The sequence below is a fragment of the Camarhynchus parvulus genome, chromosome 21 (genome assembly GCF_901933205.1).
Source record: "Camarhynchus parvulus chromosome 21, STF_HiC, whole genome shotgun sequence".
NCBI lineage: Eukaryota > Metazoa > Chordata > Aves > Passeriformes > Thraupidae > Camarhynchus > Camarhynchus parvulus.
The window spans coordinates 1,708,566-1,727,521 of record NC_044591.1 but is presented as its reverse complement, the minus strand read 5'-3'; the positions used below and the strand labels follow the sequence as shown (position 1 = coordinate 1,727,521).

Here is an 18,956-nt window from a genome sequence, read left to right as displayed (position 1 = left end):
ATATGTGACTGTAGGAAGCAGAAGGCATTAGAGTGGGAGGATTAGAGCCCTGCTCCTCCAAACTTTAAAGTCTAGTGTAAGATCAGGGTCATAACAAAATAACAAAAAATGTGGGATGCCTTAGCATATACCAAGCATTATCTGCTTCTGTCCAGCCCTTTGTACTGGCCTTCAGAGAATTTGGACTGCTTTTGCTCTGTGGTGCCTCACTGAATTGTAACTTTCTGCTTCCCTCTTATGAACTGAGCTGCTGCAGTAATTCAGTCAGTGTGATGGGTTTTATGCCTCCATTTTGATCCCTCCAGACCTCCATCATCAATTTTAAATTGAATATTATTTTTTTTTTCTCTTTAGGACCTTTTATCATTCTCTCTTCAAGATGGTAAGTTTACTTTTTCTTTGTAAAAATAATATAGTTGAGTTTACATCTGATACTTTGAAGTGCTCAAAAAGGTACTATCCTATTGCAACTCAGCTTCCTCTCTGGCAACAGCTGCACACTCCTTCCCTGCATCCCCTTCAGGAAAATCAACTCTTCTTTTAGGAATAGTTAATAATACCCACTGAAAATTGAACAGCTCTTCACCTCCTTACCTTCACACACCATACATTGCCAAGCAGATGTAAATGGTGGTGGAGTAGAGTGGGTTTTCTCCAATGTTTCCAGGGAATCAGGTGATCTCTTCCTTTAGGAAGGCAGTAAAGCTGTTATGAAAATCTCAGCCTAAAATATTTTCTGCTGTTTGCCTAAAAAAAAAAAATATCAGGTTATAAATTCCAGAGTGTCCTGTGAAGCCCATTATAAATAAATGTGATTTTTCTCATATATTATATTACACATAAAACAATTCTCTGGCTTGCAATCCATTATGTGGATTAGTCTGATAAAATTAATGAAATAAAGACTGTCTGCTGAACAGAATGTTCATTTCTAAAAGAAGCCTGGATTGTATCACTTCTTGCATTTTTTAAATCTCTGTGTTTTAACATGTCCTCACAGGAAAGAACTCACTGGTTGCTGATAGCCTGTTGCACTGCAGAACAAAACAAGTTTTGTTCTTGCTTTATTTTTAATGGAAAATTGACAAGTCAGTTATTGCAAAACCACTTATTTTGTGAAGCTGGAATTTAGGAGCAATCTCTTTCCAAACCTCGCTGCCTTCCCACCAGGCTGGTGAGGAAGGAGCCCAGCAGTGTCAGCAGGCAGAAAAAAGAAGGGGGCTCGTTCCACCTGCGTGGACTTGCAGGACGTGCCACATTTTGGGAAGGAGTGAAGATAAATCCTGTCCTCATTTCTCAACTACGCACAAACCTGATCAAGAGCGTCATTTAAAGCTATAGAATTGGTTTGGTATCTTGGCAATGATGGTAATAAATAAGCAATCCTAATAGGTTGCCCAATGCCCTATCTGATCTACGTGCAGCGGGTATCACAAACATGATAATTCTTTGTAATTGGGTCTTGCTGGTATCTTCACCCACCTTGAGAAAAACAATTGTGTTTTTCATCCCAGAGTGCACCAAGAACCTTTTGTAAAAGCCAAACATCAGGAAGTAGTAGATGCTGCTGAGAGAAACATATTAAAAAAGCAAAAGTTGGCCCAAATAATTTAAAATCTATTATATTTAAGATGTTTTTTTCTTCTGAGATGTCTTTCCTTGAAGAGCACCTGCTTATAAAACCAGGAGTATTGAGTTCTGTTGTCTGAGTGCACTCCTGCATCTCCAGCAGGGAGTGTAAAAGCAAACATTTGTCTCTGGTGCTGCTGGGGGAGCTAGTGTGTAGCTTTACACTCCCGAGTGCCTCTTGCTGCACAAGGAGAAGATAAAGCTTTTGCATGGGGGTGCATTTTTACAAAATGCCACCTTCCTGCAGTGGTGCAGTTGAGGTGGGCTGTGCCCAGTTACCCACACAGGCGTGTTTGATATTTCCAGTTAGCAGTGGTCCTGCTGCAGCATTTCTCTGTTGCAAAGTTGCCAGCAGGCCTCCACCACAGAGGATGGAGACCAAAGGATTTGAGATCCTTTTCCTGCCACAGAGGCATTACCTGGTGTGGTGGCTCTGTTTGCAGGGAAGAAGGATTTCCCATTTATCAGTCTCTTATCATGTTCCTGGAAGAAAAGGAGGGCCTGGGGGAAGGAGCTGCTCTGTGACACATTCCTTGAGCACTCTGCTCCTTCACTAAACTGTGTCATGAGACTGATCAGACTGATTTCCTGGGCTTTTCTCTCTTCAAGGATCCTATGATGCTCGAGCCAGGGTGTTGATCTGCCGTGTCAGCTGGCTGCTGAGAATTCCCTTGGAAGATCTGGAAGTCCTGGAGGAATCTCTGCTTGAGAGCCTGAAGGAACAAAAAGAGGAAGAGTCAGAGTAAGAACATTTGGGTTGATATGGGATCAAAAAACACTGCCAGTGCTCAAAAACTTAGCGGTAATTACTTGTGCCTAAGTCCAGTCTCTGATTATTCCCCACATGGCTTGATTACAGTAGATTAAATGATTACAGTAATCATTTATGGCTTGATTAGGGTTGCAGAGCCCTCACGACACTGACAAGAAGAAAAGCTCAGCATTCTTAAAATCAGAGTGAGACCTGGCCTTGCACACTGGTAAAGGCTGTTCTGCTCTGGGCTGCCTCCTTTCCTCTTTCCAGTTGCTTCTCAGAGACTGTGGATTTTGCATAAATACATCACACATATCTTCTTGTCTCTTGGCTCAATATCCTTCAGATAGAACTGCCTCTTGCAAAATGAAGTTCCTACAGATAATCAGGGTTAGATCCTCAGCTGTTCACTGTCTTTGGATTTGTCTTTAAGCATCTTTAAGAGACAGCTGGCTAACTCCTATTGAAGGGAAATTTCTGAGGGCAACAGGCTGAATCTTCAGATATGTACAGACCTGGCTCATAATTCTATGTTATTAGCATAGGATTCTTGGTATCTATAAGAAACGTAGTATCTTTATATTCCTCTCATCAGGCAGGAATTGTGTGATGGTTTAGCAATATTTAAGGCAGTAAACATGTCTGTAGTGGACTTTCAAGGGAAATGTTTTCATCTGTCAACTCAGCAAACGGGTTCTCTGATTACCCTGAATGCTAATAAAGTCTTTAATCAACACCCTTGCCATGGTCAGATGTTTACCATGGGGTCCAGCATGTGATGGGTATCTTCCAGTAACAGCTGTGTTTAAATAATGCTTAACTTTATAGCACACTGTAAAAAGGGAAAGTCAGAATAATCTCAAAGATCGTGGACTTCTAAACATTTGGTGTGCAGGAGCAAGGGTTGGTATTAATGGGGACTGTTTTGCTGTAGTTTGTGAAAGCACACTCAGTGCTGGGCCGTTAAGCTGTGTCTGATAACAGTGAAAGAACAGTGTGGATTTCAAACCCTGCTGCCAGCCCAGTGGGCTTCCTGTGTGTCTGCTGTGGGATTCCTGGCTTGTCCTTTGCCCAAATTGCAGCCATGGGAGTAAATGTCTATTGGATAAAAAGAAAAGAAAAATCCTTATGGTGAGAGGGGCCCAAGACCACAGTGTGAACACGTTGTTGTTGCTGTGCTTAAACAAGGCTGAGATTTTTTGGGGAACTGACGGCCCTTTCTTTGGTTTGAAGTCAGGAGTCAATGGGGAAAGGAAGCAAAATATAAACCTGTCACCACCTTGACCTCACAGATTTTGGGGCTGGGAATACCATTATGTGCTTGGGATGCTTCCAGCTTTGACCAGCAAGAAGTTTTGGGACAGAAATAACCAACCAAGGGTTTGGTAGCTCCTGCACAGGTGTTCTTACTGATATTTGTTAACAGGAGGTTTGCTGCTCCTGCCTTTGCTGCTGTGGATATGTTGGATTGAGGCCCAGAACCTATGAGATTAAATGTACAATACTCTAAAGAATAATGCTCAAAATACTTAAACTGTGTTAGTTAAACCAAATGTGCTCTGACCTGCAGGTGAGAACCTTTCTTTTGTACACAGTTCTGTAAGAAACTGGAAAACATCACAACATTCACTTGCTGATGTGTGCTCCTGCACCTTTCCTTATTGGAAAATCACCTGAAATTCCCCATAACTATCTCTCTGAACATAATTTGTGATTCAGGCTAGAAACTGCACATCTGAGCTCAGTGAGGGTAGAGAAATACCAGAAGCAGCAGTTAATTAACACAGTGAATAAAAGCAGTCTGGTAATCCAGTGATAATGGTAATGGAGGAGCCATTAGGAGGCAGCTGCTGGCAGCTCCAGAAGGGAAGCAGTGACAGGCAAACTTCTCCTTTTATTTACTGCATCAGCAGGCAGGATTTAGCTGCCACTCTCTTTCTCCCCACATAACTCAAACTGCTCATTATTCCAACTGACTCCAAGTTAGACATGTTCCAGCTCTCTTGTCATTATTGTGAGCCTGAGACACACTGCAGTGACTGTCAAAGCTGATGAACCTCATGTAGAACAGAAATTGCTGGATATTGCCAGCTTAGGTATGAACAGCCTGGCTGCAGCACTTGTATAAAGAGCTCCAGGAGCAATTTTATCCAAAGCCAAGCATTCAGACTGGTGACTAAGGCACAAAGTAGAGCATTTGGAAAGGATGAGAGGAAATGGCCTCAGGCTGTGCCAGAGGAGGTTCAGGTTAAATCAGGAGGAATTTCTTCATGGAAAGGGCTGTCAGGCATTGGAAGGGGCTTCCCATGGAGGTGGTGGAGTCTCCATCCCTGTAGGTGTCCAAGGAACAACTGGACATAGCACTCAGTGCTCTGGGCTGGGTGACAGGGTGGGCATTGGGCACAGCTTGGACTTGATGATCCTGGAGATCTTCTCCAACTTCAGGGATTCCATGATTCTCTGTTAGCCAAATCCTGCTTTGTCTGTGGGACTGTAGAAGTAGCTGTGGCTTTGCAGAAATTGGAGAGGTGTTGCTCTCAGTACCTGGTGAGATAATGGAGCAGTTTATATTGAGTGTCATCATGTAGCATCTACAGGATGGCCAGGGTACCAGACCTAGCCAGCAGGGGTTTAGGAGGGGTAGGTCGTGTTTGACCAGCCGGGTCTCCTTTTATGACTAGGTGACCTTCCTGGTGGATGCAGGAAAGGCTGTGGATGTTGTCTGGAAAGGCTGTGGATGTGTCTGTTTGGACTCCAGCAAGGCCTTTGACACTGTCTCCCACAGCACACTCCTGGAAAAGCTGCAGCCCAGGGCTGGGACAGGAGCACTCTGTGCTGGGTTCAGAACTTGGCTGCATGGCTGGGCCAGAGAGTGGTGCTGAGTGGTGCTGCATCCAGCTGGCAGCCAGGCACCAGGGGTGTCCCTCAGGGCTCTGTGCTGGGGCAAGCTCTGTTCAATGTTTTTATTGATGATATGGATGAGGGGATTGAGTCTTTCATTAGTAAATCTGCAGATGACACTAAGCTGGGAGCGTGTGTCCATCAGTTGGAAGGTAGGAGGGCTCTGCAGGGAGACCTGGAACAGTTGGGCTGAGTCTAACAGGATGAAGTTTAATAAATCCAGATGCTGAGTCCTGCATTTTGGCCACAATAACCCCCTGCAATGCTCTGGGCTGAGGATGGTGTGGCTGCACAGTGTCCAGGCAGAAAGGGACCTGGGTGTACTGGTTGACAACAGACTGAACATGAGCCAGCAGTGTGCCCTCGTGGCCAAGAAGGCCAATGGCTCCTGGCCTGGATCAGGAATGGTGTGGCCAGCAGGAGCAGGGAGGTCATTCTGTCCCTGTACTCAGCACTGCTGAGGCCACACCTTGAGCACTGTGTCCAGTTCTGGGCCCTCAGTTTGGGAGGACATTGAGACACTCGACTGAGTCCAGAGGAGGCAACGAAGCTGGTGAGGGGCTGGGAACACAAACCCTGTGAGGGACCACTGAGGGAGCTGGGGGTGTTCAGCCTGGAGAAAAGGAGACTCAGGGGTGACCTTATCACTCTCTAGAACTTCCTGAAGGGTGGTTGTAGTCAGGTGGGGTCGGTCTGTTTCTCCAGGCAACACTGAGGGAACCAGAGGATACAGTCTCAAGCTGCTTCAGGGAAATATAGGTTGGATATTAGGAGAAAGTTTTTCACACACAGAGTGATAAAATATTGGAATGGTCTGCCTGGGGAGGTGGTGGAGTCACCATCCCTGGATGTGTTTATAAAAAGCCTGAATGTGGCAGTCGGTGCCAGGGTTTAGTTGAGGTGTCAGGGAACAGGTTGGACTCGATGATCTTGAAGGTCTCTTCCAACCTTGTGATTCTGTGATTCTCTCTGCAGACACCACATTTGCAGCTGCACAAGGTAATGAGCAATGGTTTTTTGGAGGGGCTCTGTGGAGACAAAGTCTCCGTGACGTGCAGGTCCGTAGGAGTTCTGCCAGTGAGTGCAGTGACTCAGGGATTTCACCCACTGAGCTCCATTCGCCTCCTGCTGCGCCTCACAAAGCTGCATATTGTTTGGGACTCGTGTAAAATTGTCTTAATCAAAATTACTGTGTGCTTAGGGGGTTCCAGGAAAGATTAAACAATTATATGGATAATGAAAATCCAAAATTAGGCTAGGATTAACAGGGAAAATATCCAAGTTTGGAAGCAAGATAAATGTCACATTTCAAGGCCTGGATTAACTGCTGTGTAAACAGGCCAGAAGGAACCTTCCTCTTGAAACAATTTATTCCTCAGTGTCCTCTGTTTCTACCACTTTCTTCTGAAATGGAAGCACTTCTTGTAAGAGAGAAAACAAAGACACTGGAGAGAAGTCAAAAGTAGTGGCTAATAACTGGTATTTGTTCCTTTTTGGTTTATTTACCTCTTTCTGATAAGCTAGTTAAATACAGCTTAAATGCACACGGATGACTGTGTTTAATTCCTATTATATTATTATATTGTGATGTGCAATTAGAAAGCAGCTTGTAGTAAACACTGCTTTTGGAAAACAGTTTAATTGCATCTCTGTTTGTTAGTACAAATTACTCCTATTCCCTTTTATTTCAAACACTTTGCCCTGTTTCTTCTTAGCTTTCTTGTGGTTTTTTTAGTACACTTAGGCAGCATATAGTTAATGAAATGCTTTTGACTTTCTGTTTCTTTCTTTTTTTTTACAAGCTTCAACCCTATTAGGAAGGGTTTTCTGAGTAAGTAATATCTGCTTGCTTTTGTCAGCAATTAAATTGTTTCAATTTAAATCTGTGGTCCATTTAATCCATTCAATTTAAATCTCTAAATCCATGCTCATAAATCTCAGTGTGCTGTCACAGTCCACACCTGCATGTTCCTTTTTACTGTTCCTGGGAGGGAAGTTACACTGAGGAGAATAAAAGCACATTCTGATGCAGCATTGTTATCCATTGGGCTTTTCCCTTAGTTTTTGTACTTTTAATTCCCCCACAGAACTGCAGAAGTCTCAAGAAAAAAGAAGGAAAAAAGGAAAAAGCTGAAAAGATACCTGCTGATCGGTCTGGCAACTGTTGGGGGTGGAACAGTGATTGGTGAGGCTGCCCTTGGCATTCTGGGGACAGCACCAGGGACAGAGAGGGGTCTGACTCCAAGAAAAGTATTTTCAGCCCCACAAAAATAAACACGAAAGAGTTAGCTGGAAAAGTTATTCCGGTGTAGCTTCATTAGCTGGGGGAAGTATTAAACTGAGGTTGTCACCCCTTAAAAATGTTTTCTCCTTTTTTGCTGTCATGTTATAAGAGGATCAGAACTTCAACTCTGAAGTCAGGAGTGTGAGATTAGATCAATATTTCCTGAGCAAACAGAGCACAGCTCACCCCAAATCACCACATAGTCTTCCTTTGACTTTGAAATTATTCTTCATTTATCTGAAGTCAGTCAAAGAATTTGGGCAGAGATTCAGGGCCTGGGGAGGGTCTCAGAAAGCCTCTTTATTGGACATGCACGAAGCTCTTCCAGCAGCAGTAGCAGCACTCTCCCAGCACAGAGGAATGCCTGCCTGGGGTTTTTAAGGGATAATAGTTTGGTGATATCTCTTGCTGCATGCTCAGGTCTGACAGGAGGCCTGGCTGCCCCTCTGGTTGCTGCAGGAGCTGCCACCATCATCGGGAGTGCTGGAGCAGCTGCTTTAGGATCCACTGCTGGGATTGCTGTCATGGCATCCCTTTTTGGAGCAGCAGGAGCTGGTCTTACTGGTAAGAGAGTGACCACACCATTCTCAGCCACTGGGGCACAGGATCATGTCTGCAAGCACAATTAATGACCCCACTGAGCTCTCTGCAGAGTGAGGGAAGCGATTTGAGGTGTAATCCATGAGATTTTTGTCTCAGTGCTCATTAAGGTACTGTGTAGCCCCTGGTGACCAAATAGGGAAGGAGTATTTGGTGTGTGGTTAATGAAGGAAATGAAAACTTCCTGCTTTGGGTTAGAAAGATGCTGCCATGGAGAAAGGCAGCTGTTACAGCAAAAAAAAAAAAAACCCTTCTGCTCGATTCCCTCAGATCACACAAGCTCAGAAAGATCGTGTTGGCTCCTTACTAAGCTATAAGTAATGCATGGGCTGACTGAGGGTTTTGGAAAGGGAAAAAACCCTCTCCAGATTACCCACTTAATTTCTTAACGAACTCCTACTGTTAGCAGAGGGTGTCCTTTCTGTGCCATCTCTGAGCTGTGTGTTTCTTCCTGGCTCTGTGTAGGATACAAAATGAAGAAACGTGTGGGAGCCATAGAAGAGTTTGAATTCCTCCCACTTACGGAAGGGAAGCAGCTCCACATTACCATAGCAATCACTGGATGGCTGTGCACTGGCAAATATGGTAAGAGCATGATGAGAAGCTGAGAGGAGCTCCAAGAGCTGTGGCTGTGTCCTACTCCAGGCTGTGTTTTTGCTCACAAAGCACCATGTCTGCCCCACATTTCCATGGCATGGTAACTGAACCACAAAAATCCTCACCATAAGACTTTGCAACTCAATCTGCAATCCCAGGCAAACAGAGGAAAAAAAAGAGGGCATTTATGTTGTTGGTGGTAGCAGGACTGGGAGCAGCCATAGCAGGATTGTTTCTGATAGGAACTGTTGCATGGTTTTGCCAGAAAAGATCTGTCTGGAAGATGATTGCCAGCACTAGTACAAAGTGTCTCTGAGTCCTTATGTTTATCCACCAGGAATTAACAGAAAATAGTGTGGTTTTGCTCTCTCCATATCTGTCAGCTAATGAGGTTTATTGGCAAGAAAGTTCTGTCAAGTAAATCCTGTTAAGCACAGCACTCCAGAGGTGACTTACAGGGGAAACCTTGAAAGGTCTGTAGTGCATTGTTTTCCAATGTAGCTTGTCATATAAAATATGTCACCTGTCTGCTAATGTACTCAGCTTCAGCTGACTGAACAGCTGCCAGTTTATTGAGAAGCACCATAATTAACTCTGGATATCATTAATGCAGAAGGATGCCTCGCCCTGTCACTTGCCAGGCTGCAGCTTGCTGTCACAGGGAAGTTGTCACTTTACAGTGCTGTGCTTTGGCTTCTCTCTTCACTTGCCAGAGGTCCAAATCCTGAGAGCTGGAGGGCTCCCAGGCCCAGTTAGAGAGGCAAGTGTGTCCCTCCAGGAACATTTTGTGTCTGTTTGCCCGTAAAAGGGAGTTACAGATGACACACATTCTTCTTCCATAACTAGCAATCTGCTAGAATGTTTTAAAGAACAAAACTAGGGTTGTCATCCATTTTCCATTTTCCACAGCAGTGTCTGTCTGTGTACACACTCCTTCAAACAGAAGGACTGAGGACAGGAGTTCTATGGAATTTGCCACCTTGTGGTTTTGGAGCTGCAAGTAGTTGCAAATCAACATGTCCCCAAATAAGACAGACTATGGTGGGGATCTTGTGTCACTTTGATGAGCAGCTGCCTCAACCTGACCTGCATTGTTTGGAGAAGAAACAGTGTGGGAAGGCTTTTAATTAATTAAGATGACAGTTCTGCTCTGCCCTTCAGTATTGATCTGTCATTAGTAGCATTGCTAGAATAGTCCAGTGTCCTGCAGGTTCTGTTCTGATCCTCTGTTGGGCTCCTCTTGCCAGGAATCAGCCATTGTGTTCTCTCCCAACATGAATTCAATCTTTGCAACCTTTCCCAGGGAGCTTCACAGCCCCATGGAGCAGCATGTTGCACTCGAGTGAGCAGTACTGCCTGGCCTGGGAATCCAAGTACTTGATGGAGCTTGGCAACGCCTTGGATTCCCTGCTGAATGGTTTTGTGAACATGATGGCTCAAGAAGCCCTAAAATTCACTGTCTTGTCAGGTAAGAAACTAAATCCTGTCAGATCTGCTTGAGTGGCTCTTGTGCAGTTTCAGTGTTAAAGGAGCTTTCCTAAAGAAGGAATGTTTTGGAGGAGGCAGTGCTGGCATTGCCCAGAAGTGACCTGAGAACCTCCTCTACCACACCTGTAATTTAGCTGTGCTTTCCTGGACTGCTGAGCCACCATGTCATTGCGTCATTCTATTCAAGTTACAGCTGGAAACACCTTCCTTCACCTGGTACTGTTATTTCCCTCTATTATTACACATTTACTGCTCTACAGAAACAGCCCAACACGTGGGTTGCACACATTCCCCCTGTGCCAGAACATCAGATTCTTTCTTATCTTTAGTCCAGCAAAGCATTTCTCAGCACAGCTATTAGGAAAGAAGAGCTGGAAATTACATAAGCTCCTAGGCTTAGCCTTTAATTTCAGTGAACTCTCTTGCTTTTGATGTTTTCTAAGGAACCTCTATGTGTTGCAGGGATTGTGACAGCCTTGACTTGGCCAGCATCACTCCTGACTGTTGCCAGTGTCATTGACAACCCCTGGGGAGTGTGTCTGCATCGCTCTGCTGAAGTGGGCAAGCACCTTGCACACATCCTGCTCAGCAGACAGCAGGTAACTGGCCACAGTTATCCAGGAGTAACAGCTGGAAGGGACTGGCCCAGGGAGGTGAAGTTTTATAGTCATGTTGGTTAAATGGCATCTTTCTAAGGGGACAAAAATTAATGCAACAAAAACACAGAGAGTGCTGCATGAAGGTGACCATATCTGGCTTACTGGGGAAAAGGAGGAGGTCCCAAGTGGATCAGAGAAATCCTGCTGAGATTTGTTCCATTTAAACCAAAGCTTTTTTTCAATGAGGAAGAAGAGATCCAGGTCATAAATGACCCATGACTTAACCCTGTCACAGCACAGCCAGGCCCACTCACCTAATGGAAGTCAGAGAGCAGGAGGTGAGGATGGGTGAAAAGGAAAGGAGAATACAAAGTGTTAAAAATATTTATGTATCATTAAGAGGCACCTGCAAAACTACCTGAGAGAAAAGTGGGTGACAGCCAGTGCCCAGTGGCTCTGTGGCTTTGCCTGCAGAGAAGGGGAACGGGCTGGTACCTGACAGAAGTAACAGCTTCTCTGAAAAGGCTCAGAAGAAGACATTTCTGCCCCCCCAAAAGCCTGCCATCATTTGCTGGGCCAGAGCTGGTGTTTGCTGGCCATGTGTTTGTCTCACACCAGTCACTGCTGATCACAGAGGAGCCCAAGGGGAGCCATGGCCCCAGAGCTGTGTGTCCCAGCAAGGTGAAACAGCAAAGGTGGAACAAACTTGATTTCTCATAAAAACCCAATCCTAGAAAATTCAATAAACTTTATTTCATACTAGCCCTTTCTTTTGCTATGGGGCATTTGTTCTTGCCTGTTAAGCATTTGCTGTTGTGAAAACACACATTCCAGTATGCTGGAGAGTCTAAAACTAGTTAATGAGATGTCTGGGGTGTCAATTGCACGCCTGCTCCCTGGATATTACTAAGACCATTTTTCATTGATGTTGGGATTAGGCTCCCTTTAATCTTACAGAAAATCTTATTAGGCTGTTCAAAATAAAAGCTTAAAGCTTAAAAGCCACATCATCTTTTATAACCATTGCATGCTGCTGCTGCCACTCAGCCTGAAATCTGGAAGTGGTCAGTATTTTTGTATTACAGCTTCTTCTTCTGCGTATTGAAACATTTCTAGGAAAATTTTCTTCCTTGAATAAGGTTTTCATTTGGAAATTTCAAACCAAGGACAGCATCTGTTTTGGTTCTGTTTGAAACATCCCCTTTGTTGTAACTTCTGATCACTAGATTGTTTTCAGTTGATTTTCTGAAGATCAAAACATACAAAATGCAAATATGTAGCATTCTCCATATTGAACTGGGGATAACTTTGAGAAGACCTGATCCCTTTGAAACTGACCAAATTGCTCCACTATTTCACAAGCAGGTGCTCTGTGTCTCAGGCTCTCAGGGATCCCCAGCCTGATCTCTTTCCAGAGAAAACACCATTTGGTGGCATTTTTTTCCTCTCCTTCTTTCTCAGGGCCAGAGACCTGTCACACTGATTGGCTTCAGCCTGGGTGCCAGAGTCATTTACTTCTGCCTGCAGGAAATGGCTCAGGAAAAAGGTAACATTCACCTTCTAACCATTTTTTCTTTTATTTTCCTTACTCCTGGTGGAAAAATTTTTCTTCCAAGAGGAAGAATACAGCTTGGCTCTTTTAGGATAGGAATTAAACAAAAAACCCCAAGGTTTAAATGCCTTTGGAGCCAAATTCTTCTGTCATTTCCCCCAATCCAGCAGAAAAAATCCACTGTCTTCACTTGAGGGGTTTCAGTGGATCATTTTGGTCTGTGAACAACAACGTGACATTTGTGATCAGTCTGGAGCTGCCCGTGCACTGCCTGATCCCAGCAGAGGATGCTTTGCCTTTCTTGGGAGCTCTTTGCAGCTCTTGTATCTGATTCCCTGAGTCCTGCCTTCCATTTAAGTCTCTGAAATGCCACTGTCATCTGCTATTTTCATGGTAATTTTCCCCCAAAGTCAAGTATAAAACCATCTGCCAATTTATTACCCATTGTGGTTCTGTTTATTAATAGATTTCTATTTTTAATTTAGGAAAAAAAAAAGAGTAAAATCATTATGATCAGTTGATGAAAATTGTATCTTGGAGTTGAGTCAGCAGTGAGTGTGTGCAGCCTGCCTTCCCCCCATGTAGCAATTTAACTCATTAACCACTTACTTCACAGTAAATCATAACTAGGGAATTTTATAAAGGAAAATGTCCAGTAAAGTCCAAGAAGGTGGGAACGGAGTCAAGTGAGGATGGAGAAGGTCAGGATTGACAGCTGTGTGCCAGAACTTCACTTCTGATTTAAGATAAAAGTCTTCAAATACAGGAATTCTGTTCTCAAAATAAATATAATCAAATCCAGAATAATCCTTATGGAGTTACACTGGAGCCAGAACCGAGATCCTAATCTGGCCCTAGATCTACACATTTTGTGTCCTGAGAGTGCCAAGGGCTGAGGTATTTCCAGGTTTTTATTTCAGTCTGCAGGCTCTGGAATGGCACGAGCCCATAGCTTAGGGAGGAAATCCTTAGGGGTCTGGAAGGTTGGCTGCCACTGCAGAGAAATCCAAGCACTGTGGTGATGTATCTGAACAGCTCCCACCATACACTGGTTTTTCAGTTCCTTAATTGAATTCTGAAAGCTGAGCTGTTTGTGAGATGAAAAGCAGCATGTTTAGCACAGATTGCCAAGGCACTCTCACAGGCACATTCCAGAGCAAGCCACAGAAGGAGCAGAGCTGGGACCTGGGACAGCTGAGACTGATTTGGGTTTGGACTTGGATGTCTCACACGAAAGGAACATACGGCCTCGTCATGCAGGGCTCTGCATCCAGATGGCACTGGCATTTCTGAGGACAAAGAGCTAATGATGGATTGGCCAGTGAAACACCATGGCAGGAACACAGATTCTGTTCAAATGCTTCTCTGCAAAGCAGTGGAACAACCTTTGGATACTTCATCACGGAGCACTTCGGGAGCCAGAGCTCAGCAGGTTTCCAGAAAATGCCATTATGGCAGGAGCTGGAGTCAATGAGCCATCAGAGACACGTTACTGCGTGGGAGGATCATTGCTCTGATTTCTTCATCGTGATTCCCATGCCTTTTAGTAAATACTTAGCAATTAGCAAACTAATGCAAATTGATAATAGCTGTTACCACCAGAGACCAAACCTTGAAACCCAGCTGTGTGTGACAGGGGTGAGGTGTCACGCACTGTTTGGTACTGATCACAGCTCATGTGACCAGTATCCCACTGGGGTGTGATCCCTGCTGTGCTCAGTCCTGGGAATACTGCTGCCAGCTCTGCCCTGGAACATCTGTACACAGCCAGAGCTGAATTCCAGTGCTGTTCTCCCTCCAGTCAGGACTGATGTGCTGAGGTGCTTTCCCTTTCCCTGTGAGTTGCATCCCTAGGGCACAGCAAAGCCCAGCTCCCAGGATTGGTTATGGTCTCTGGGACAGCTTCTTTCTTCCACACCTTTTCTGGAGAAATCATCTTAATCAGGTTTGAATTTTGGCCTCTCATTCTCACTCTGTTCTCACCTGTTTGGACTTGAATGGAAATTTTCCTTTATAAAACTCTTTATTCATTAGCCACTCTCTATGAGGGTAAAAGGTTAATTAAGTAATTTTTTTTCACTGCTTTTACAGACTTTATTGTTCTTCATAATCTAAAAGATTTACAAACTGTGAAATAGATTTCATTTATCTTGAGCCTCAGCTGCTCTGCAGGCCAGTGATCTGTTCCCAGTTTTCTATCCTGTCAACATTCAAAGAAAATTAACATTTTTCAGCCAAGGCTAAACATTTTTTTTTGTTCTGAGCAAGCAATAAGCTGGACAAAGGACTGGAGAAACAAAAGCTTCCAACACCTTGGCCAAATATTCAGGATCCTGATGAATTAGCTGCTTGTTTATTCACTTGGCTCACACCACGGACATGGAATTTAGAACCTTGGTTGGGACAAGCTTCCCGCAAGACTCTGTGCTTCCTTTTCATTGCCCATAATTATGGGAACAGGGCTTTATTGCTCACAGATTACACTCACAAAATTGAATTGCTCTTTGCTCTTTTTGATTGGTGCAAAAATTGCTCTGCAATAAGAAGTCATTCCAGGAGAGTTCATTTGGATTTGTCAGGCATGGGATTTACACGGCAAAGAAGGATGCAGGCACTGCAGGCAGCTCCAATCCTTTACTGCCATCAGGGAAAGGAAGCTAAGTGATTTACATTTGAAAAGTGCCCAGGCAGAACCTCTCCCTCAAATGTTGGGTTTAGCTCAGGTCTATGGAGCCTGGTCTCCCACAGGTGCTGAGTATGGATTAGGAATGTTCTGCTCATGAGTCTTCCATTTAACTGCTGCGGCATCAGAGGCTTCATCTCTCTTTACAAAGATTTATGGAAGATACTGATATATTGTTCAGGAGTTTAGGAAAGTAGCAGGGCTGCCCAATATTTCTCATTCCATCATTATTCCTCCTGAAATAGCCCAGCTGCTTCCTCTGGTAAGTGAGGAAGATTTATTATGCTTAAAAGTTAACAATGCTGTGCAGCAAATCAGGCCCTGGGCATTCATGTTACAGCAGAAGGAAATCAAAGCAGTTTGATGGATCTTCACTGGGTATTGGCAAGTGCCTCCATTGTTGCTACTTCCAAATCAATACTAACAATTTGGGATTTCCCCTTGCATGTTCAGGTCATGTTCTTCATAGAATCAGCTATGGGAAGAGCTCCTCATGCTTCATGTATGACAACGTTTGCTCACTCTGTGGGATCTCTGACCCCTTCACCTGTTTCAAAGCTCTGTGCAAACCCACATCAGTGAGTCTGCAGAAAGATCTTTCCAGGGATTTCCAGACCTTTCCAGAGGTTTGCTGCTTGAACAGCACCTTTGTGGGCAGAGGCCAGGCCACTTCTCCTTCCCAGTGCTTGGTCCTTTGCCCTGTCTGAGGATCTCAGTTTTTCACATTTACTAACTCCAGGTGAATTGTGGACACTTAAGATATATGCAAAGTTTTATTTATGATCCTCCTTTCCATTGTTTCTATCTTTCAATCAAATTGATTTTCACCTAAATTATTATTTTTTTGCACATCTGAACACACTTCACATAAGAATATTTTCTGATCCATCTTCTAAATCTGAACTGTTCTGCTTTCACCTCGACAGACTCACAGGGGATCATTGAAGACGTTGTCTTACTGGGAGCTCCGGTGGAAGGAGAAGCCAAGCACTGGAGAGCTCTCACCAGAGTGGTGTCAGGCAGGATCATAAATGGCTTCTGCAGGTCAGTGTGAGCTCAGTGCCCAGCCTTGTTAGCCTGGAAATGGTTTGGGGCATTATCCCTTTCAAGCATTTTATGAGTGCTGGTGAGGACATTGATTGAGCAGTGCCAGAGCCTCATCCCTCCAGGCCTCTGCCTCAGATCCATTTGAGATGGCAGCTTCAGGAGGCACCTGGAGCTGTTGGACAGAGCTCTTGGCTCTTTGTGCCACTGGAAACCTGTGTTCATAGAGAGTTCTACCACTCACAGCCTAAAGTGCCTGGGTTTGTGTGTGTAATCTGATGTATTCTGAAGGCCCTTTAAATCTCAGCTTTGTGTGAAGGACTGTAAATACAGCAGTTAAGTTTGCTGACTTAAAGAATGGGAATTAGAATCTATAAAACCTTTAAGATGCAGTTCACTTGTGGCTGCTTATGGGGAAAAATATGTGAAAATCACAATGGAAGGGAAGGAGCTCAAGCAAATTGAAGGGGTTTATATCTGGAGTGGGTTTCTGGTCAAGATAGTCCACATGAACTTGCAAAGGAAGAATAACTGGAATAGCTGTAGCAAATTTAGTAAGGATATGAAAGAATACAAAGATTGCCTTCAAAACAAATACCAGCCCTTTAAAACCACATTGAAAAACATTTTGGAAATAAAAGCAGACAACTGTTGTGCAGAGTTATGGGAGCTGCTGGGTGAGAAGAGGGAGGTTCAGAGGCCTGAAACAGCTGAAGCAATCTCAGAAAAGCTATTAAGTAGTCTAGTGACAGCTTCAAACCTAATGACTGTGTCTTGGAAGATAATTGTGGCAGGAACACTGCTTACCAGCACAATTAGATAAGGGGAAATTAAAACCAAGGAATAAGCAGGGAAGACTAGGAACATGGTGAAATAAATTGAGAAATAACCAGGCAAGAAAATTAGCAAAGAATCTTCAAGTCAAGACAGTTTACAAAGCCATGAGCCCTTGGGTCAAGGGCAGGTGAAAATGCTGCTGGTGTTTTCCATGCATGCATCTGCATGGATGCCTACACACGTACATAGAAGGTGGGGAAGTGCTGTGTTACTGTGATTCTAACAGAGTGTTTTAACTTAGAAAGAATAATTAAATAAGTTAATTAAAAGTATTCAAGGTTAAAACAACAAATTATCAGTCCTATCTCTCAGCTAGGTGGGGAATTGTTGCTTTTGTCCTCTTTGGATCCCAGAATTTTTAGGGATGCCAGATGTAAACACCACTTGCAGTGTTTCTTCCTGTACCATAAGGAAAAGCTGCTTGCCTGGGAGTGCTCTGAGTTCCTCCAAGAAACCACAAATCATAGAAATCATTGCATATAACTGAGTTTACCCAGAAAATATTGTTCCTGTCTGTGTTCTGCAAAAGAAATTTCACTGTATCACTGCTCAATGTATCCATTTCCTGTAACACACACACAGACAGAGACACAAAAAAGATTTGTTACAGTTTCTAAGCCTGCCTGTGCTCTTGGAATAAAATACAGTGTGTGTGTGTGTCCAGAGGGTTATTCAGGCAACATGAGGGGCAGCTAGAGGAGGGAATTGAGAGATTTGGGGAATTTCTGTGAGGATTGAGGTAGAGAGAAAGATTATACAAACATTTTGTGGTAAGGCGTCACCTGATTCTGATTTCTCTGGTCTATTGCTTGCACAAAGGGTGGCCTCATTCTGTCACTTCAGGAGTAACTCTCTTTAGGTTGGATGAATTACACTGAGTAGAATTCCTGTGAGATCAGATTTGAGCCCAGTTGTTGAGCTTCAGTCCTTGTTCTCCTTCGGCTTTGGAATGAAGGGACAGGGCAAGTAAGAGCCCTGTCAGCTCTTGGAGCTGTCCCCTCCCACTTAAACAGCAGGGCTGCGAATTCCCAGTGGGAAACCTCACCCAAATCAGTTGGACTGGCTCAGCTTTTGAAAGAACCAACACCTGAGCAGTGTGAATGTGTTGTAAAGGTTTTGCAGGGCTCTGCATAGAACTCCTAGTGTGGATTATTTGGGAGTAGCCAGGAATGGGCACCTTTGCCAGGAGCATTTCACCTGCTGCCATCACAGAGCACAAATCTCACTCATGTCCCACTTAAATCTGCTCTGTAGACTACAGTGGCATTTTGGTACCCAGATTTTATGCTGTTGCTCAGCTCAGAAGAGTTTTGTATTTCCTTTTCTCCTCATGCTACAGTCTACCCTGAAACTGTCACAGTGACTTATGGCACTGCTTTCGAGTGGGAACAAACCCTTCCTAGCTCTGTCACTGAAGCCATGTATTTCTACAGCACCTATAAATCAGGAGCACTCCCAAGAGCTTCACAGTCAATATTTATGTCACAACATCAGTGTTGTAGGTCTCATCACTTTTACAGCTTTATGGCCTGGAGAACATACCAGTACATTAAAAAGATGAAATATGCCAATGTGCAAACTCTGAGCAAACACAGAAATAAACAGAAGGGTCAGATTTTTAAACTCCCTGCAGGTAAAGACACGACAGCCGTGGATCAGGATTCAGTTGAGACTTGCACCCCTGTTTCCCAGGAACCTGCCCTGAATCCAGCAAGTCATTCCTGGTGTGATTGCTACATCACACAGACCTGCAGCAGGTCTTGGTCCAGACATCACTGTGCTTCCCAGCACTTCCACTCTCCTCATGGTCTGAGTAGTAACACACTGGAAGTGTTCCAGGTCAGGGTGGACAGGGCTTGGAGCAACCTGATCTAGTGGAAGGTGCCCCTGCCCATGGTGGGGGGTGGAACAGGATAAGCTTTAAGGTCCCTTCCAACTCAAACTGTTCTGGAATTCTTTGATTCCACATGGCATTGGTTGGGCAACAA

The 18,956-nt window shown here is 44.2% G+C and overlaps 1 protein-coding gene across 1 annotated transcript in view; it reads left to right on the top strand.

The window, feature by feature from the left end:
- TMCO4 (transmembrane and coiled-coil domains 4) overlaps positions 1–18,956 on the top strand; it is a 35,297-nt gene that overhangs the window by 4,320 nt on the left and 12,021 nt on the right. The window contains exons 3-11 of the mRNA XM_030963825.1: positions 355–382; positions 2,239–2,371; positions 7,372–7,469; positions 7,989–8,132; positions 8,634–8,753; positions 10,069–10,233; positions 10,716–10,852; positions 12,314–12,398; positions 16,014–16,131. Of these exons, the coding sequence (XP_030819685.1) occupies positions 355–382; positions 2,239–2,371; positions 7,372–7,469; positions 7,989–8,132; positions 8,634–8,753; positions 10,069–10,233; positions 10,716–10,852; positions 12,314–12,398; positions 16,014–16,131 (1,028 nt within the window). The remainder of the gene's footprint in view (positions 1–354; positions 383–2,238; positions 2,372–7,371; positions 7,470–7,988; positions 8,133–8,633; positions 8,754–10,068; positions 10,234–10,715; positions 10,853–12,313; positions 12,399–16,013; positions 16,132–18,956) is intronic.